This window comes from Schistocerca gregaria, chromosome 5, assembly GCF_023897955.1.
Source record: "Schistocerca gregaria isolate iqSchGreg1 chromosome 5, iqSchGreg1.2, whole genome shotgun sequence".
NCBI classification, from domain to species: domain Eukaryota; kingdom Metazoa; phylum Arthropoda; class Insecta; order Orthoptera; family Acrididae; genus Schistocerca; species Schistocerca gregaria.
Genome location: NC_064924.1, coordinates 46769608 through 46788248, shown reverse-complemented (window position 1 = coordinate 46788248; position 18641 = coordinate 46769608). Strand labels below are relative to the sequence as shown.

General features: G+C 42.8%; 1 protein-coding gene across 2 annotated transcripts in view; it reads left to right on the top strand.

Annotated features, from left to right (window-relative positions):
- LOC126273462 (junctophilin-1) overlaps window positions 1-18641 on the top strand; it is an 815451-nt gene that overhangs the window by 619655 nt on the left and 177155 nt on the right. For both annotated transcript variants that reach the window (XM_049977021.1, XM_049977022.1), the window contains exon 8: window positions 14467-14778. In XM_049977021.1, coding sequence (XP_049832978.1) covers window positions 14467-14778 — 312 coding nt within the window. The remainder of the gene's footprint in view (window positions 1-14466; window positions 14779-18641) is intronic.

Here is an 18641-nt window from a genome sequence, read left to right as displayed (position 1 = left end):
CACAGCACTACACCATACTGCACTACCGCAGTTGCTGTCAGAAGCAAAAATTTTCTCATTTTTTCCCGGTTGTTAGCACCTACTGAGTATTACTCACAGGTGGCTAAGGTGTATGCCCCCACCCCCTTCATCTGTAAGGTTCATCTCCTCAGTGTTCTAGCGAGGACGTAGTGTTTGGGTCTTCTCCTGTGGTGCATCTCGTTTTCATGATGCATTCCTTCTTATTGGTCGTCTGTCGCCCATGTAGACTTGCACTTCGTAATCCGACATTTTGGCTCTCAGCAGGTTTAGATTGTACCTCAGTTCCTCATTCCTTATTGTGCTGTAGGATGGCATATTACCAAAGACGTTTATGTCTGGCCTGTAACGTATTACTTATTGTCACACTCCCAGAAAGTGTGATCCAGCGTTCTGATTGCTCCACAGCCACAGACATATTGGTGTATTTTTAGTAAACAGCTGAGATGTGGACCACGTGCTGATAGGTAACGTATAAGTCCCTCGGCAGGTGGCAAGTGCTGCATTCTTGATCTATCTTTTACGTTAGAAAAGAAGTTGCAGGTTCTCTTCCCAATTTCTGATCTACCTGTCTCTTACGAGTCTCTAACAGTGCACATCTTTATTTCCTTATTGGACGTGGCTCATGATTCAGGCGACACAGAAAGTGAGCGAGGCCTGAAACTACGCTGCGCACACATAAAAAAATTGTTGAACCAGAACTTCGATACATTGCGAACCGGCAGTCTGGTGCCTTACTCGTCAAAAGTGGTTAAACCCCTCAGCAAGGAGTGAAACTTGAAGTCAGCGATGCTCAGGATACCGCGAAGGCTAACTGAACCGCATGTACCTGCGTGGTTCCTAGCAAACGCTAAAGACAGGTGCAGTATCATTCGGCTACCATCAAGAACTGACATAACTAGACTTCGGGGGAGACTTAGAAATTAAAAGAGGCGAAGACCGTGTTCACCTTCCCAGCATACAAAAATACCCTACATCACAAAACATCATTTAAAAGAGAGAACTGAAGAATATGACACCAGAAGAGGAAGCTTAAGAGATTTAACAAACTTATCCGCAGAAGTAGAATAGAAAAGATAACGAGACGTCTACTTCAGGTTTCATAAGTATAAAGGCAAATGACATATTTCTAAGATGAAAAAATGGAAGCACAACACACCACTATCAATGTGCTAAAGCTCCGAAAGGGAGAAAACCATCCGTGAGCGCATTTCTTCTCGTTCAGAGCTGAAATGAAAGATTTGAAAAATTGGACAATATACTCTATAAAACATCTACATCACACAAGTAGGAGTAATAATAGTGGAAAGAAAGACAAGATCGAGGTAATAATGTTGTAAGACAGGATTGCAGTTTACCATCAACACTTCATCAAATTGCGCGCCGAAGAAGCACTGAAGCGAGTGAAAGAAAATTACAGAAGACGAATGGATGTGCAAGGGAAACAGGTAGCAATATGAAGGTTTGCAGACTGCGTAGACATTAAGGATAGCTGACAGGAAGAGTTAAAACATATGATGAAAGGAATGAGCAGTGTAGTTAGTTTATAATATTGCCAATAGATAAACAAAGCAAAGATGACTGTGATGAAGAACAGTAGAAATAAGAATAACGAAATGATAACACCAGAGCTGGACACGACACAGTTCTGGAAAAAGTCGAAGAATGCTCCCGTCTACGAAGTGAGAATAGGCATGGTACCCGAAATTAGAAAGATACCACAAGGATTATTTGAAAGAATACACCGCCATTTGACTGTATATTTCTATATATTTCCTGTATTCTATCTAGACTTAGGCTTTCGCGCCGTTATCGAGTACAACGATCTTTAGACTGTTACCGTATTTTTCAGTGTACTGTGGAGGATGACAAAAAATGGTGCAAATGGCTCTGAGCACTATGGGACTTAACATCTGAGATCATCAGTCCCCTAGAACTTAGAACTACTTAAACCTAACTAACCTAAGGACATCACACACGTCCATGCCCCAGACAGGATTCGAACCTGCGACCGGAGCGGTCACGCGGTTCCAGACTGAAGCGCCTAGAGCCGCTCGGCCACAACGGCTGGCGCAGGATGACAAATACACAGTTCAACAAACTTGCTGAACTGCGTATTTCTCATCCTGCACAGTATACAGAAAAATACGGTAACGATCTAAGATCTATATCCTCGTTAATGGCGTGAAAGCCGAAATCTAGATTGTACACCAGAAATGTACAGAAATATACAGTCAAACAGCGGTGTATTCTCTCAAAAAATATTGTATGGCTGTGACTCAGGAACGTCGCAAAGGAGCTTTCTTAAATTAGATCGGCCCTTCAAACATTGCCTTAAACTTCAGAAAGAAAAGTTACACAAGTGAACGTTTGTGACACAACATTCTACAGAAGGTGAATGTGGCACGTTGGAAATCTGGAGGAGAAGCAAATCGAAGCATTTGCAATGCGGTGCTATCGAAAAAGTCAAAGGTTCAGTGGACAGGCAAAATATGAAATGAAATGAACAAGGAATATGTGAAGATAGCAGTCTGCAGACCACTGTTATCAGAAGAAAGGTCAGGTTACTGGAGGCTCTGCATGGCATCCAGAAGTACACAGACTGGAAAAAAAAGTGAAGCACCTACAAGGCGTGGTCGGATATCGTCGAAAGGACAATGTTTTGAAACTGAGGTGTCAGCGCTGACTCGGCTGGTTCGTTCTTGGCTCCTGGAAATAGCCGCGTTGTGTCGAGTGCTAAGGGGGAGACGTTGCAGATGGAGCTGGCGGTATTAATGCAGAGGCGGTGGCCGCCGTCAAAACAACCCCACACCCGCGGCCACGCCCACGCGCGGAGCCTCAGCTGGGGCGGCAGCCGCAGCCACACCCACGCCGGTGGCCTTCGCAGCGCCAACAGGTGTCCCGCTGGTGGCCGGGTGCGTGGGCGGCGCGGCCCCGCGCGCAGCGTGGGCGGTGTCAGCTGTGAGGCCGGCCTCCCTTTAAAACAGAACTGCCACGAGGCAGCGGGCAGCCGCTGCACAGCACTGAGCTCCACCCGTGTCGCCCCAGCACCGGGTCCCAGCTCAGACACTGAGGCCCACCTTCAAGAAAGCGACCGTCTCAGTCACTACCAGCGCAGATCTCTCGAAAACATAGCTTCTGTTTGCTACATACGATATCCCGAAAAGCCCGGTTTCCTTGTTGTCTCCCGAGCGATGTCACACAGCTTGTGCTTTGTCCTCCTGCTCCCCACGCTGTAATATCAATAATGATAGTAGTAATAAATGTATTAAATATAATAGTGATAATAATAATAATAATAATATTATGTTTACTTTACCGCTTGTTAAATCGCTGTAGCCTCACTTGAAACAAATTCCAATTATTACAAAATACATCATTTAAAAAGCATTCGTCCGAAAATTTGAAAAGTCCTTGAGTGTGATTTTAGAACATCAATAGCAAAAAAGTGTCACAACTCTGAGAATGTCCCAATTTTCGCGATATAAAATCGAAATGTGCGCTCCTTATTATCGGTATTTCACTTACAAAGAAAGTTCGTTACCTCGAACGCTCCAAACCGCACGAAAAGGTGGTCAGAATATAAATCACACATCCCAAAATCAGCGATATGAGCTATTCGCATTCGAAACTACGCATCATACCAAGAGACTAAATTTAATTCAAGCTCTAAGAGAGGAACTTTATTACGAAGAAACAAAACATCGATATAATACGACCAAAAGCACGAAGATTTTAGTGTTATAACATCTGAACAACAAACGTTTTTCAGTGACCTCATAATGTTGCACAACTACTCACTCTTCCAAGTACAAGTGCGGGATATCGGTAAAGAGGTCAAAGCAAAGTGAAACAGAACAGTATGGGTATGCATTCAAGCCACACTAACTACATTTTCATACAATTATGTTGGTATGTCAACGTCATAACTTGCCTTTTACCAAACATATTGTATCATACGCTGAGCGGTCGAGGTCATGCAAGTTATGGTGAGACGTCTGGAGAGAGTGGCTATGCTAGCATATAATTGCCGAAAATACTGTTTCCTTGAGTCGATTCTGCTACCATTCGAGAAAGACAGTCTACCTGTTATTATTTTTTTGTTAGAGGGTCGTTACCTTTATGTCGTCTAGGGGACTGATGATCTCAGAAGTTAAGTCGTATAGTGCTCAGAGCCATTTGAACCAAAGTCACCTCAGAACTTTGGAAATTGGTATGTCGCTAACAGCAGGGTGTCTACTGTACCAAGAATCTTAAAAAACCGGGAAATATAAGGGATTTTTGCCCGTCTTTAAAAATCCGGGAAAAACCATGAAATTTGATTTTTAAGTCTTAATGCTATATGTTTTAAATTAACGGTTTGTAATGTACCCTGCCCATTATTTTGAAGAGGAATTAAATTTATTATGGCGGTGAGAATGTTCTGTGGACGATATATTGTGACTTCACTTCTTCAAACACGGCGTAACATATACGGCGAGGTTTTTTTTTTTTTTTACTTAATCCCGTTCGTTTTCGGTAAACTTCGATTATAAAGTTGGTGATATTCCTGCTTCAGTACGCAGTACAAAAGCTACGTTTACGTGACGCAATCATGGTGCGTTGAACGTGATTAAACACAAAACGAGTCTGACAGTCTCGTAAAACATCAGGATTAGAGAACAAGATGACCTCTTCAGCAGCGCAGGAAAAAAATATATATATATATATATAGTTGCAAGTGGTCACATTGATTGTTACTCGCCGCTGCGTGTAGTCTAGTCTTATTTTTTTGCTGCTGGACTGTGTCGAGCGATAATTGTGTACTGAAAAAAGGTAGCACATTGTTACAGTTTAAATAAAATTTAGCACGTTAACTGTATTGTTAATTACATTACAAAAGTTGTGTTGTAGTCTGCCGAATTAATGTCAGGAACTTTGATAACCGTTAGTTTCCTGTTGCCTTATGTATCAATTTGTAAGAATGATTTAATGCGAATTAAAATGTTAGTGTAGTGACAGTAGACACGCAGAGATAAATCATTGAATTAATTTTTGAAGACGATACACAGTGAAGGAATGCTTTATCTGTATACATAACACATTATTAATTGCGGCACTTACGATTTTTTTAACCAGCCAACAATTAAATTCACATGCGGCGCTGTAAACTGGTGTCTTTTCCCAAGGTGGTCAACTAAGTAGTACTAACTGCTGAAAAAAAAGTCGATGAGAAACGATAAAAATCAAAGTTTCAGAACTATTTAAAATAAATTAAATCCTGTATTTAAACAATTAGGTGCCTTCATGCTGGCAACAAACACCACTAAACAGGGTTTACTATGTATTGTGGCACTTACTGAAATGTCAACCACTAGATATAATCCATTTTATGAGTTGGAGTATACTTGGGTTTGGCCGATTCAAAATCTGAAATCCATGCATGTTGCACATGGTGCTATAAAATTATAAACGTAGGATCAATAGGAAGAACTGCCCGCCAAAGTAATACTAAATCAAATCGGCCTAAGCATTCTCTTGATACTTCAACAAAAAGTATTTTTCAAACAGTTACAGGAGAACTCCGAAGAAAGTAGAGTTATTGGTCAGATACAGTATTTTAGAGAATATAATTATTATTGAATTTATCCGACAAGCATGTACAATGTCCATTGTTCCAGTACGTATTCTCTTTGCTAGAAGGCAGAGAATGCTCAGTCAGAAAGAGTCCAGTTCACAACAAGACTCACATCTGAAGCACCAGCGCCAGCCAGACTGCCAACAAGTGGACTCTAGAGATTTGTATTACGGGAGAGTGTTAACAAAAGCAGAAACATTGTGGTGCTTCATTGCAGCTCTTTCCGAAGTGCAGCAGACGCTCCAACAAATTTTAAAGCTACTTCCCCTGATAGTGAAATTGCAACGAAAATGTAATTAAGGACAAATTAGCATATACCACAACACAGCCCTTATCTCCGTATTTTCTAAACAAATTGCAACGGATCTTGAATTATATTCTTTTATAATAGTTGGTCTTGATGAAAGTTTAAATAAAGTGTCCCGACGGCAATAAATAGATATTCTTATACACTATTTTGATGGGAAGCTTGGGCAGGTTCTAACATATTCTTTAGTTTTTCTCAGTAGCACTAAAGCAAGTAATCTGATAAACGGTTTGAAAAGAATAGAAGAAGTTAATCTGAAAAAAAAAATAATTAGTTGGCTATGGATGGTCCAACAGCAAACTGGGAGGATCTGAGGAAACTTAATTCTGAGCTAAGATATAAAGTCCTACTAGTGCTATTCTCATTGATGTTGGTAGTTGTGGCTTGCATGTGGTACACGGTGCTTTTAAAGAGGGCATGAAAGCTACACAGTGGAAAACAACAGAATTTTTGAGTATTTCACATTTTCTTTTCAAAGATTCGCCATCTAGAATAGGACGTTTCATGCCGAATACATCGTGTGATGTTTTCCTCTAAAGTTTTGTTCAATTCGATGGGATAAAAATGTGAGGGTAGCCACGACAGCAAATATAAAGCTAGGTTTCTGGAAAAATTATGTTGAAATAGTTGAGAAAGAAGGTGCAAAACACCCTCTGGACAAATATAATCATAAATTCAAAGCTGTCGCAGTCGCTCCGAAAGATGAACTTCGCCCAGCAATATTATCTTTTTTTATTACGGCTGCAACATTACGTGAGCCCGTTTTGACACTCTTTCAGTCAGAAAAGCCGATGGTAGCTTTCCTTTACTTACATTTCTAGTAACTTCTGTAATGGACAGAGTTGTAAAGAAAAGTGTGTTAGAGAATAAACTAATTTATCAAAAGTTGGTCTTCCATCACATCCGCATATGTCACCAGCCAAAGAAATCAACTTACGTTTCCAAACCGAAGTGAAGAATTTGTCAGAACTACAAGTGCTGCAATTTAGAAATCAGTGCCGTGAAGCGTGTTTGGCCATCCTCAAAAAACTGGTGGATAGGTGTTTCTTTTAAGTTGACGAGGCCATCTCGTTTTGACCCAGGTACTATGGCAGAACAGACAGCAACAGCTGAGCTATCACTTGTGTCTTGTTCAGATGCGTTAAGGTGCCACGAGCTGTGGTTCATGGGAGAAAAAGCTGACAAAATAAAGCAAGATATCTGCAAGTTGCCTGATGCAACTGAAGCAATAAAAAAAAATTCAGTTCCGACACACAGACTCTGAATAAATTCTGGTTTTCTCTCATCGCAGACTCGCCTAAGCCTTGTCCTAATTTTCTTTCAATTTTGAAGATGGTAAAGTCCTTTCTCACGAAAATGCTGCGCTTGAAAGAGGTTTGTCTGTTGTGTGCACAGTGTTTGAGTCCCTAAGAGCCACGTTCACGCTGCACAAAATACTTATTCAAAATATGTGGAATTTATTGAGAAGAAAAAAGGGAGAAGAGAAAAACAAGACAGATGGACAAGAAAGACGAAAAAGGCTGCTTCAGGAGATAAAAAGAACTAGAGACCAAAAGACAAAAATTTTTACGGGAAGCAACACCTTAAGCAGCAGAGACGGATGCGGAAATTAAGGCTGTGCCACAAAATTTTCAAAATGGGTTAGAGTTAAATGTATACAATATTTTTATTTTATATTTGCTTTCCAAAGATACACTGATACGTAATGGACATTTATGTGAAAAACAGTTAAGTGAATGGACTGATGTAAAAATATTTCAGGACTTAACTTACGAAGACTCATTAAAAATTTATGTGTCATGAAAGAAAAGCATACTTGTTACGTGAAAAGTATAATGTCTCTAAATAGGAAGACTGTGTAGCTACATTTACTAAGTTAATTCAGAAAAAAAAATAATTGCATTTATTTGCGTGGGAAGACTAACAATGGTTTTGGAACTGAAGCTGTAACACAGTTTAATTAATCACTTTTAACAATATTTACACAACCACTTTTTGTTTTTATAGATATTTAAATATTATATAACAATTGTGCTTGTCGCAAAACATAATACTTTTTTAAATAGTTTACACAATATTTTGATCTGCCATGTTAGTTAACTTTTTGTGGCTAAATTCTGCAAGTATTTTAATGGGGAAATTTTTTTTCAATGTTCCCTATATTTTGTTACTAAAATAAATTACAAATATTCCGTAAGGTTCAATGTGACTCCAAATGAGCGTAGCAGTTGATAAGATTGTAAAATCTTCCTCTCCTTCCGTCATGCATTAGGCTTTCCCTCAGCCTGTTGCAGCTACACCTGGTCCTTCCATCTTTTTTCAGGTCTTCCAATGCGTCTTTTACCTTGCGGAGTATATCTCCAAAAATGTAGTGGTAATCTTGATTTGTCCATTCGTAACAGATGGGATATCCATTTTTGTCGGTATTCGTGAGTCTTACTGTTTATATCGAAAATATTTAATTCCTTCGTGATATCTGTATTTCTTTTGTAGTTTAGCTTGGTGTATCCTGCTATGTACCTGAGGAATTTCATTTCATTGCCTTGTAATCTTATTTTATCTTTCTTTTTCATTGCCCAAGATTCATTTCCATGTAGCAATGTTGGCACTGACATAACTTTATAACATTTTAAATGTATTTTTTTTCTTACTTTACGTTGGAGGGCTCTTCCGATAGTGCCATTTAAGTATTTAAATTTCTCAATTTTGTCTGTTTGACCTAGGTCTCCCGTGTACGACAGCATGAAATTTGAATCTATCTACTTGCTCTATACTCTTGTTGTCTATAATTATTTTTGTTGTTACTGGATTTTTTCCAGAGAATGTCATGGCTTTTTTTTGTATTGTTATTGACATATTATATATCTGGCATGATTCGTATTGTTCGTGTGCAGGTCTCTGCAGTCCATCTTCATTATTCGAAATAAACACTCCGTCATCTTCAAATAACATAGTCATAATGTAATCTTTTTGGTTGAAGTTATATGTATACTCCTTTAGTTTCATTGTCCATTGGCGTATAATGTCGTCAGTGTATATATTAAAAAGCAGCGGAGAGAAGCTGCAATCTTGTCGAACTCCTAAATTAATAACCTTTGTTGTTTCTTCATTATCCCCAGTTATTTGGATTCTTGTATTGGCATAGATCTTTTGAACTACCTATACAATGTGTATTGGTATACCTCTTCTTATTAAAATTTCCGAAGAACTAATAAAATATACATCTTGAAAATTAGAATTAATCCTTAGAAAACCCGGAGAAATCTGGAATTTTAATCTGGGTTTGGAGTAAACACGCTGAGTAGTCTTAGTGCGGGAGAGTGTCATGACTTTCGCTCACAAACCACATGCCCGTAATTAGGAACTGCACCAGGCGTCAGGTGTTACAAACCTGCTGAATCGTACCAGTGAGTTGTCAGATCCACGCCACGCAGAAACGCCAATATGTCGTGCTGCGCAGGTGAACCAGCATGATGTTAATCAGGTGGTCGTAACGGTTAGGCTCGTCATTGGACACAAATAGTGATACGTGCTGTAGATGTTCGTTACTCATCTTTTACTGCATTCTTTGCCTTTGTTAACTTACAGCTGCCTAAGCATATTTTTCTTATGTACACATCGTAGGTAACTTAAGCCATTAAATAACTGAGCTAGCCCCGCTAAGGTTATTCCGACAGGAATATTTTGTAACTCTCCTCAACGTCTTTGATCTACTACGAAGGTCATGTATGAATTTCTTTCTAACACAGTTAGTTTAGCATTTCATAAAAACATAGATTATAATTCACATAATGATGAGACATATTCATTTTCGACAGTCTATAGTTTCATAGTACAAACAGAACCATTTTACAACTGACATATTGCTGTAACGGGAACAGTGATGCTTGAAAATGCTCTGAATATGCACTTACCTATAAATCATTCAACATAGTGAGCACTTGACGCTCCAAATCTAAGGATAACTCCTGACGTTGATGGAGGTGACAGTTGTCGGAAATTCGAGAACTTTAATGCAATTTACGCGTCTAAAACAGAGTGGATGTGACTCAAATATATAGTATCGTTGTATCGCGGCGGTAACATCAACGCTGTTCCTACGAATCTCGCGTCTCCGTCGTTCGCATTACGGAAAGGGCATACGACTGATCTGACATGCAGCTTGAACCTCGGAACCTGCACGCTTTTCGCCAGAATGCACTGTGCCCGGATTGCTGCAGCACGGCCTTCCTCTGCCCGTGAAACAGGCTGCAGGCAAATGCGCTCCATTTGTCGCGTAGCTTAAACATTCGAAAGCAACAGGTGGCCGACGCCCAGCGCCCCCCGTTGATTGTACTGGCTGCCTATCACCTGGACCTAGTAGCGCGTCTCCCTCCCGCAGAGAATTTGTAATTATTTTGTGAGGTAAAAGAAACGGTTGTTTGAAGCAGCAAACTTCTTACTAACCTACGGTCTACTTAAAATTGTTCCTCATGACTGGCTTGTAGTTTATCTTCACGATCATGGTGTTATTTTTATTATTTATTTTATACCTTCTCAAAGCGTGGCATTTATTTGACAAGTCGTTCGCAGGTTTCCGTACGTATGTGGCAGCACATGTCTATGCACTGGTCACACATTTCTCGTAATTACGGGCAGACGGTTTGTAGGCAAGGGACTGGCACCCGATGGCGTCCCAGATGGATTTCATCAGTTTTACGCTAGGTGAATTTGGTGGCTAAGGCACGAACGTCAGTTCACTATCACGTTTGTCGAACCACATTATCACGATTGTGGCCTTGTGACGAGGAAGTTTATTTGCTGGTAGATGTCATCCACATCGGGGAATAGATCAAGTGTGAAATTGGTCCAGAATAATATTTTCATTGTCTACGGCTTCGTGATACCTTTCCTTTACCATGGAAGCCCAGTTTAATGACCTCAATGGCGTACTATTGCCCCCCCCACCTCCTCAGGTACCGTCGGTGGCGTGGTGCATGTTTCGTGGGACCTGTTCGCCTGGACGACGGCATTCCCGGGCACTACCCTCGGCCTGAAGTAGCAAGAAACGTGATTCGTCGTAGCAGGAGACATGTTTACATAGATCTATGTTCCACTCTGGACAAACCTGATGATCCCCTGCGTACTGTATTCATGAATGACCCTGCTGTTGAGTCAACATGGGGACACATATGAGCCGTCTGCTGTGGAAGCCCATGTTCAACATATGCGTTCAACGATCTACTCGGAAACACTTATGCCTGCACAAGCATTGCACTGTGTCGTCAGATGTACAGTACTTAGCCACCTGTCCTCTTTACAAAGCAGGCAGTCCTCCGATAAACACGTTCTGTGATGAAGAGTGGACGTCCAGAACCTTGCCACCTACTCGTACTCGTGGTTTTATCGTGTTTTTTTTGCCACTTTCTGTAAGTGCTCATGACAGAAGCACACGAATAGCCAGTCAGCTTCGGCTTTTTCGAAATGTTCGTTCCACGCCCTGGGCATATCAACCTGCCCTTTGACAGTATCGCTTACGTCAGTGTAGTTCCCCATTGGCGGTCCGTATCGTCGCTAGAATGATTCATGATTCGTCTGGGGCAAATATGTAGCGTATACAGATTATTGTGGCATTGTTGGCCGGAAGACCTCGAGGGGTTGTTCAGCCAAGTAATTTGAAAGGAAATTATTGTTCCACCTACAATGGGCACTGCCCACGCGGTGTCGTAAGTGCATCTGCTGAGTGTAGATGACTGTAACGAAAGTGTCATGTTTACCTTGATTCATAATGAGGGACAGGAAGGAGTGAAACTAGGGGCCGGAGCGTGAACTACTAGTCTCGAGTAGCACCTTTGGAGACCGCCGGGCTGAACGTGCCCACCCGACGGACCGGATCAACAGGGCGGTATGCCCTCAGTCCGTGAGATTCTGTGGAAAGGTTTAGAATTTATTGGCTGATAGTCGCACGAAACCTAGTGATCTGGAACTTCACACCACCACCTTTCGCCCCCTTTCAGACAAATACTGATGCTGAATATTTCTTCCACCACCAGGATTTAAATCAACTACCTCTGAGACGAGGTGTGCGTTAATGACTAACAATATTTTTAAAGTCCTGCATTATGCTATAGAATAATAATGTTGTGCGGCACAACGCCCGGTGCAAATCTTTCAGCTGGACGCCACTTCGCCGCCTGCTTCCACTTCCCGTGGACCATTGTGTACATAGTAGATGCGGAAAAAATCACTAGCGAACCCACCAATGCTGCGCAGTTGATAAATGTGTATGGGTATCCGATATACGTCCTCATTCCCGCCCCCCCCCCCCTCTCTCTCTCTCTCTCTCTCTCTCTCTCTCTCTGCCCATCTCCTCCTTGCCCTCTCTCTGCCCTTCTTCTTCTGCCTCCACTCTCCACCCGCTCGTGTCAGTTTCCTCCCCCGACTAATCTGTCCATCTGCTCTTTCTGCCTCTGTCCGACTTTGAGCTTTGTTTATTGTTACTGCAAATGAAACATTGACTGAGGACTGAAGTTGCTTAAAACCAGTAGGTAAGTCGGTTAGGATCTTTGATATACGGGGTATGTGGGAAACCTCTCCAGCTGCTAGCTCTGTGAGGATAGTAGCTTCAGTGACATTATTTCAAACAGTTTTAATTTGCGAACGAGTAGGATTACGAAAATCCGAACGATTCAGATTCCGTAGTAGTTTTCTAATCGTAAGCCGAAAAAACCGTAGATAGGATTTTCTGTTAAAACAGACTCCTAGGAAGAAAATACAACAGCACATTGTTGTGTATACAATTTCTTTTTCAGAATTATTTATAAGTAGAAAGAATATGTATTGGAGAAACAATTTTGTTTAATTGCCCTGCTGTTGTCATTCTGAACTGATCCCAAAAAAGAAAACCGAACCGCACATTTGTACAGCACAGCAGCACATTGTCTTTCTCGCAGCCGGTCGTAAGAGAAAAGTTGTTGTTTAAAAAGTTTATAGCATATGGTCGCCCAGAAGTTATTGGATTAACATATCAAAATCTGAAGTAAATCGGTGAAGAACTTTTAAAGATTATATTAGAACAAATAAGCCCTCGGTCACAAATATTAAGTCAAAATTGACCAGGTTTCCACGCTACTAAGAGCGTCGTCTTCAGAATTAGACTAACTGTTCTAAAACATGTTAAGTATATAATACATTAATAAAATTAAAGTTTGTACTGACTGGAAAGAGGTGCAGTACTTACAATCCACATTTTAAAAAATCTAAGCCGGAAAGGCGACGTCATGAATAGTTGTAAATAAGATGGCGAGCCGCTAAGGGCTGCTTGAGCGAACAAGGATTGCAACAAGACTGAGGTGTCCACGTTAGAAAGTGTGGGCAAATAAGCATGGTGTTGCTACGAGCGCCACCTAGTAGCCGCAGAAACAACTAGGCTACTGTACATTCAAAATTAGACACATGAAAATGTGATGAAACTGATTCAGGCATAACGTAAGCGCTAATAATAATAAGATGAAGTTACATATTTATCTGCTTTAAACAGAGATACATTTTGTAACGTAAAAAAGAAAAAAACGTCAGTTATGACATACAAGAAAACAGCAAAGATGGAACAGGAAAACAACATTTCGGTTAATTGCATGAGGAAATCTGAATCAAAGATCAAGCAGTGGCTTTATACAGTCGAAAAAGTTTTTATTTCGCAGCTGCAGTTGTTCATTGAGAATGAGGCCATCATGATGAGAGAGATGTTTGAAAATCTCCAATTCCTCTAAAACATCAATCCTACGCCCCTTCTTTTCGGCATGCAGAATATTGCTATCGCCTATGGCTTTAGGCATGTGTCCAGTAATTAAAAGATGATCGGCAAAGGATGAATTTAAAAACTGGTGCCGTTCTTTCTCAAAAGATGTACTTTATATCTGATGGTGAAAGCACGCCCAGTTTGCCCTATATAATAGGAGGAGCAGGTATCACAGATGATCTTATAGACGCCAGAACTTTCTATAGGGGAGCGAATGGATTTCAAATTATGAATGAAGTTTCTCTTCAGATTATTATTAGCAGAGAACGCAACATTGTACTTGTTGCGAAACGATTGCTAACAAACTTTCTCTTTTATGTATATGTACTGATTACAGAAATGTGTAATCTAAAGACTGATCGAACGTTTCTTAGAGTTTCGTATCAGAATTTGAGGTCAGTTGGTCAAGTACTTTTCGAGATTTTTGGTAATAGTGTTCCCACAGTCTGAATGTATATTACAGCGTAGCGTAAAAATTTGAAGCAAATCCGTCAAGAACTTTTAGAGATTTTTGGTAACGACGTCAAAGAGCGTACTGTCTTTATATAGCGGTATAGATAATCTCCGTCCTGCAGTAATATAAATCGGCAGAGGGGGCAGGCTGGTCTGGTATACAGGACGAGCAGAGGACGGAGCATTGCGTCAAACCTTCAATGTATTAGGGGCGGAGATCGGACGCAACCTTTGCGACACGGATGCAAGGTGGTGTAGGATGGTAATAGTGAGACGTTCCTTTTCCGACAGGTGGGGAACGCAGTGTCGTACGAAGACGGCGTGCCAGTCGGGGGCGGCGGCAGCGGCGGCGGGAGCGTCGGTGGCGGCGGCGGCGGCGGCGGCGGCGGCGGCTCGCTGCAGCGCAACACGCCGCACGTGAAGGCGGCGGCGGGCGGCGAGCCGCCGGGCTTCAGCTACCAGCAGACGATGACGGACCGCTTCGACCACTACAAGCGGCCGCCCAGCCGCGACTCCTCGGTGGACCGCTACGCGCGCGCCACCGCCTCCGCGCGGCTCAGCATGGCGCCCTCCTCCAGGCAGCCCTCCGTCGACAAGGCCGTGGTGCGTGACCGCTGCTCCCCCCCCCCCCCCCCCCCCCCTGTGCCATCCCTTCTCCCTTTGCGTACTGTCGTATTCTCCACTTCTTCTACTTCCCGTGTTATTTTACTTTTTCTTTCCAGTAGAGCTGTTGGATATCGTGTGTCTTCGTTGCTACTAACAAGAGGAATCCGCCATAGGTCGTTCTTTGATACATTCGAAACTTGGGAAAGAAGCATGAAAATAAAGGGAAACCTGAATAAAATTTTCTGGGTTTTCAAGCTGCGTCAATTCCAATAAAATCCAAGAGCTTTCGGTGGCTATCGCTGCCAGCGTCCTCAGGAGTGAAAACCACTGAGTGCCGGGACTGGCGACTGCAGCCTCTGGGACCTAACGGAGAGGGCCAAAACGACGCTGCGGTGCCGAGTGACGTCAGGTGGCGCGAGGGGTCGGTGACATGTTTCAGACTGCCGCTCCCGTCTTTCTACAAGCGTTAAGAATGCTGCTTTGCTTTCTTTCGGTATCCAAAGCCCGCCCCCACGCCCTTTTAATAGTCTACCCTTGATCTCTGTTTAAATTGTTGCTGTTTATTCTGGTCTCAGCCGCATCCTTTACAAAAGAAAATAATACCAATATGTTGACGCATAAGCCTCGTGTTTCCAAACTGTATGTTGTGTCCGTTTTCAGACAATGCTCAGCTATGGCCAACTAGACAATTTCCTGTTGTTTAATATATCGCTTGTGCTTTGTACATAGTTCTGTGACTGTCCGAACTGTATGGCGTACACTGTGTGATCATTAATAAAACCGACAAACAGCAGGCATAGATTCTTGATTGGAAATCGAGGAAAACAGGTCCTTTGAACATGTATCCGGAAATGGACGGTGCGCGTGCTACGACAACAAATCGTCCCTGAACATAGTACACAGCTACAACGCATCCACATCACAACAAATGTTCGACGTGGCCTCCATCGCATTGCAGATGAGAGGGATAGTAACGGTTGCCATGCGGGATACACATCGCATCGTACACGGGCTTACACCCTATTGGCGAGCCACTTCCCTGGAGCTTGTACAAGCGTTCGTCTCGGTATACTGTAGAATCAGGCTCTCCAAATGTGGTGTACGCATAGACCGCCGCCTCCCTACATGTTCGTCTGTTTGAAAGGACCCTTGATCATACAAACGGCCAGAAATGGCTTCAAACGTTGTGTGATATGTGGTTTTTGTCTGTGAGAGTACTTGTTTTGCTATAGCCGTGCTGCCTCTCGAACGTTTTCATCTCTTTCGCCGTACACAGACACCATCTTGGCTTGTTCCCGACATGAATACCGGACCATTCTGCTGCTTACAGCACTCTCAGTCAATCTCTCAGTCTGCAGCACACAAGGAGCACGAGGGGCGTGGTCAGAGGAGCCTACCGTGGCAACGAAGCATTTCTCGACACATGTTTATAGGACCTTTTGTCCTCCATTTCCTGTCAGGAATCCGTCCTTGCTGTTTGTCGGTTTTATTAATGTCTACCCTCTATACGTAGACGCCGCCGCATTCGCAAGGGACACCATACACATCTGACACACGAAAAGCTATACCGTCTTTAACAGGGCGCAGCACATCTCGTATCTTGGGGGCGAGCAGGAACACTCGTCGCAATCCGTGCCTCTGCAGATCACGTCCTATCTTGCTGCTCGTTGCCCCATATTATGGGCAGAAAAGCAACCGGTTTGCCCTCTTCTGCCGATTCACAAGGTGTCCTTCATCGGTGGCACCTGGAAGGGTTGCCGTGTCTGTCTCGCTATAACCGTTCTCTCTGAACACGTGTCTGAAGTGTTGGAATTCAGACTGTACGTGGTCGTCCTCAGAAATAACTTTTGCTCTGTGTACTAATGTGTTGAGTGCTACTTCCTTATGTACGGTATGGCGTAAACTGTCGGCATTCAGTTATCGGTGGGTGTGCGTCTATGTCCTGTACACTGAATGACCAGGCCGACCACATGCTTTCCGCTCAGTTAAAATATCCAAGAACGGTTGCTTGCCACCCTTCTCCATCACGATGGTAAATTTAATGTTGGGATGGACGCCGTTCATGCAATTGGCAAACTACAGGGTGTTTCAAAAATGACCGGTATATTTGAAACGGCAAGAAAAACTAAGCGAGCAGCGATAGAAATACACCGTTTCTTGCAATATGCTTGGGACAACAGTATATTTTGAGGTGGACTAACTTTCGAAATTATAGTAGTTACAATTTTCAACAACAGATGGCGCTGCAAGTGATTTGAAAGATATAAAAGACAACGCAGTCTGTGGGCGCGCCATTCTGTACGTCGTCTTTCTGCTGTAAGCGTGTGCTGTTAACAACGTGCAAGTGTGCTGTGGACAACATGGTTTATTCCTGACAACGGAGGATTTTTCTGGAGTTGGAATTCCACCGCCTAGAACACAGTGTTGTTTCAACAAGACGAAGTTTTCAATGAAGGTTTAATGTAACCAAAGGACCGAAAAGCGATACAATAAAGGATCTGTTTGAAAAATATCAACGGACTGGGAACGTGACGGATGAACGTGCTGGAAAGGTAGGGCGACCGCGTAGGGCAACCACAGAGGTCAACGCGCAGCTAGTGCAGCAGGTGATCCAACAGCGGCCTCGGGTTTCCGTTCGCCGTGTTGCAGCTGCGGTCCAAATGACGCCAAAGTCCACGTATCGTCTCATGCGCCAGAGTTTACACCTCTATCTATACAAAATTCAAACGCGGCAACCCCTCAGCGCCGCTACCATTGCTGCACGAGAGACATTCGCTAACGATATAGTGCACAGGATTGATGACGGCGATATGCATGTGGGCAACATTTGGTTTACTGACGAAGCTTATTTTTACCTGGACGGCTTCATCGATAAACAGAACTGGCGCATATGGGGAACCGAAAAGCCCCATGTTGCAGTCCCATCGTCCCTGCATCCTCAAAAAGTACTGGTCTGGGCCGCCATTTCTTCCAAAGGAATCATTGGCCCATTTTTCAGATCCGAAACGATTACTGCATCACGCTATCTGGACATTCTTCGTGAATTTGTGGCGGTACAAACTGCCTTAGACGACACTGCGAACACCTCGTAGTTTATGCAAGATGGTGCCCTGCCACATCGCACGGCCGACGTCTTTAATTTCCTGAATGAATATTTCGATGATCGTGTGATTGCTTTGGGCTACCCGAAACATACAGAAGGCGGCGTGGATTGGCCTCCCTATTCGCCAAACATGAACCCCTGTGACTTCTTTCTGTGGGGACACTTGAAAGACCAGGTGTACCGCCGGAATCCAGAAACAATTGAACAGCTGAAGCAGTACATCTCATCTGCATGTGAAGCCATTCCGCCAGACACGCTGTCAAAGGTTTCGGGTAATTTCATTCAGAGACTACGCCATATTATTGCTACGCATGGTGGATATGTGGAAAATATCGTACTATAGAGTTTCCCAGCCCGCTGCGCCATCTGTTGTTGACAATTGTAACTACTGTAATTTCGAAAGTTTGTCTGCCATTGTACTGTTGTCCCAAGCATATTGCAACAAACGGTGTATTTCTATCGCTGCTCGTTTAGTGTTTATTGCCGTTTCAAATATACTGGTCATTTTTGAAACACCCTGTACTTCAGCGCATTTTCATAGTGAGACCATATCAGGAGGATGTCTTCAGCGTACCTTAGGAAACAAGAACGTGGCAATGCCGCAGTGTTCAGAGTCTGATCCTCAACGTGCTCCGATTCATACGTCATTTCAAAATATTCGTCGCTGTACAGGAAGTACATGTCGTTAGAATTAGGTCGGAAACTGTTGTACCAAAACCAGTTTGGCTTACGTGCCAACACTCTATCCTTTTCGAGA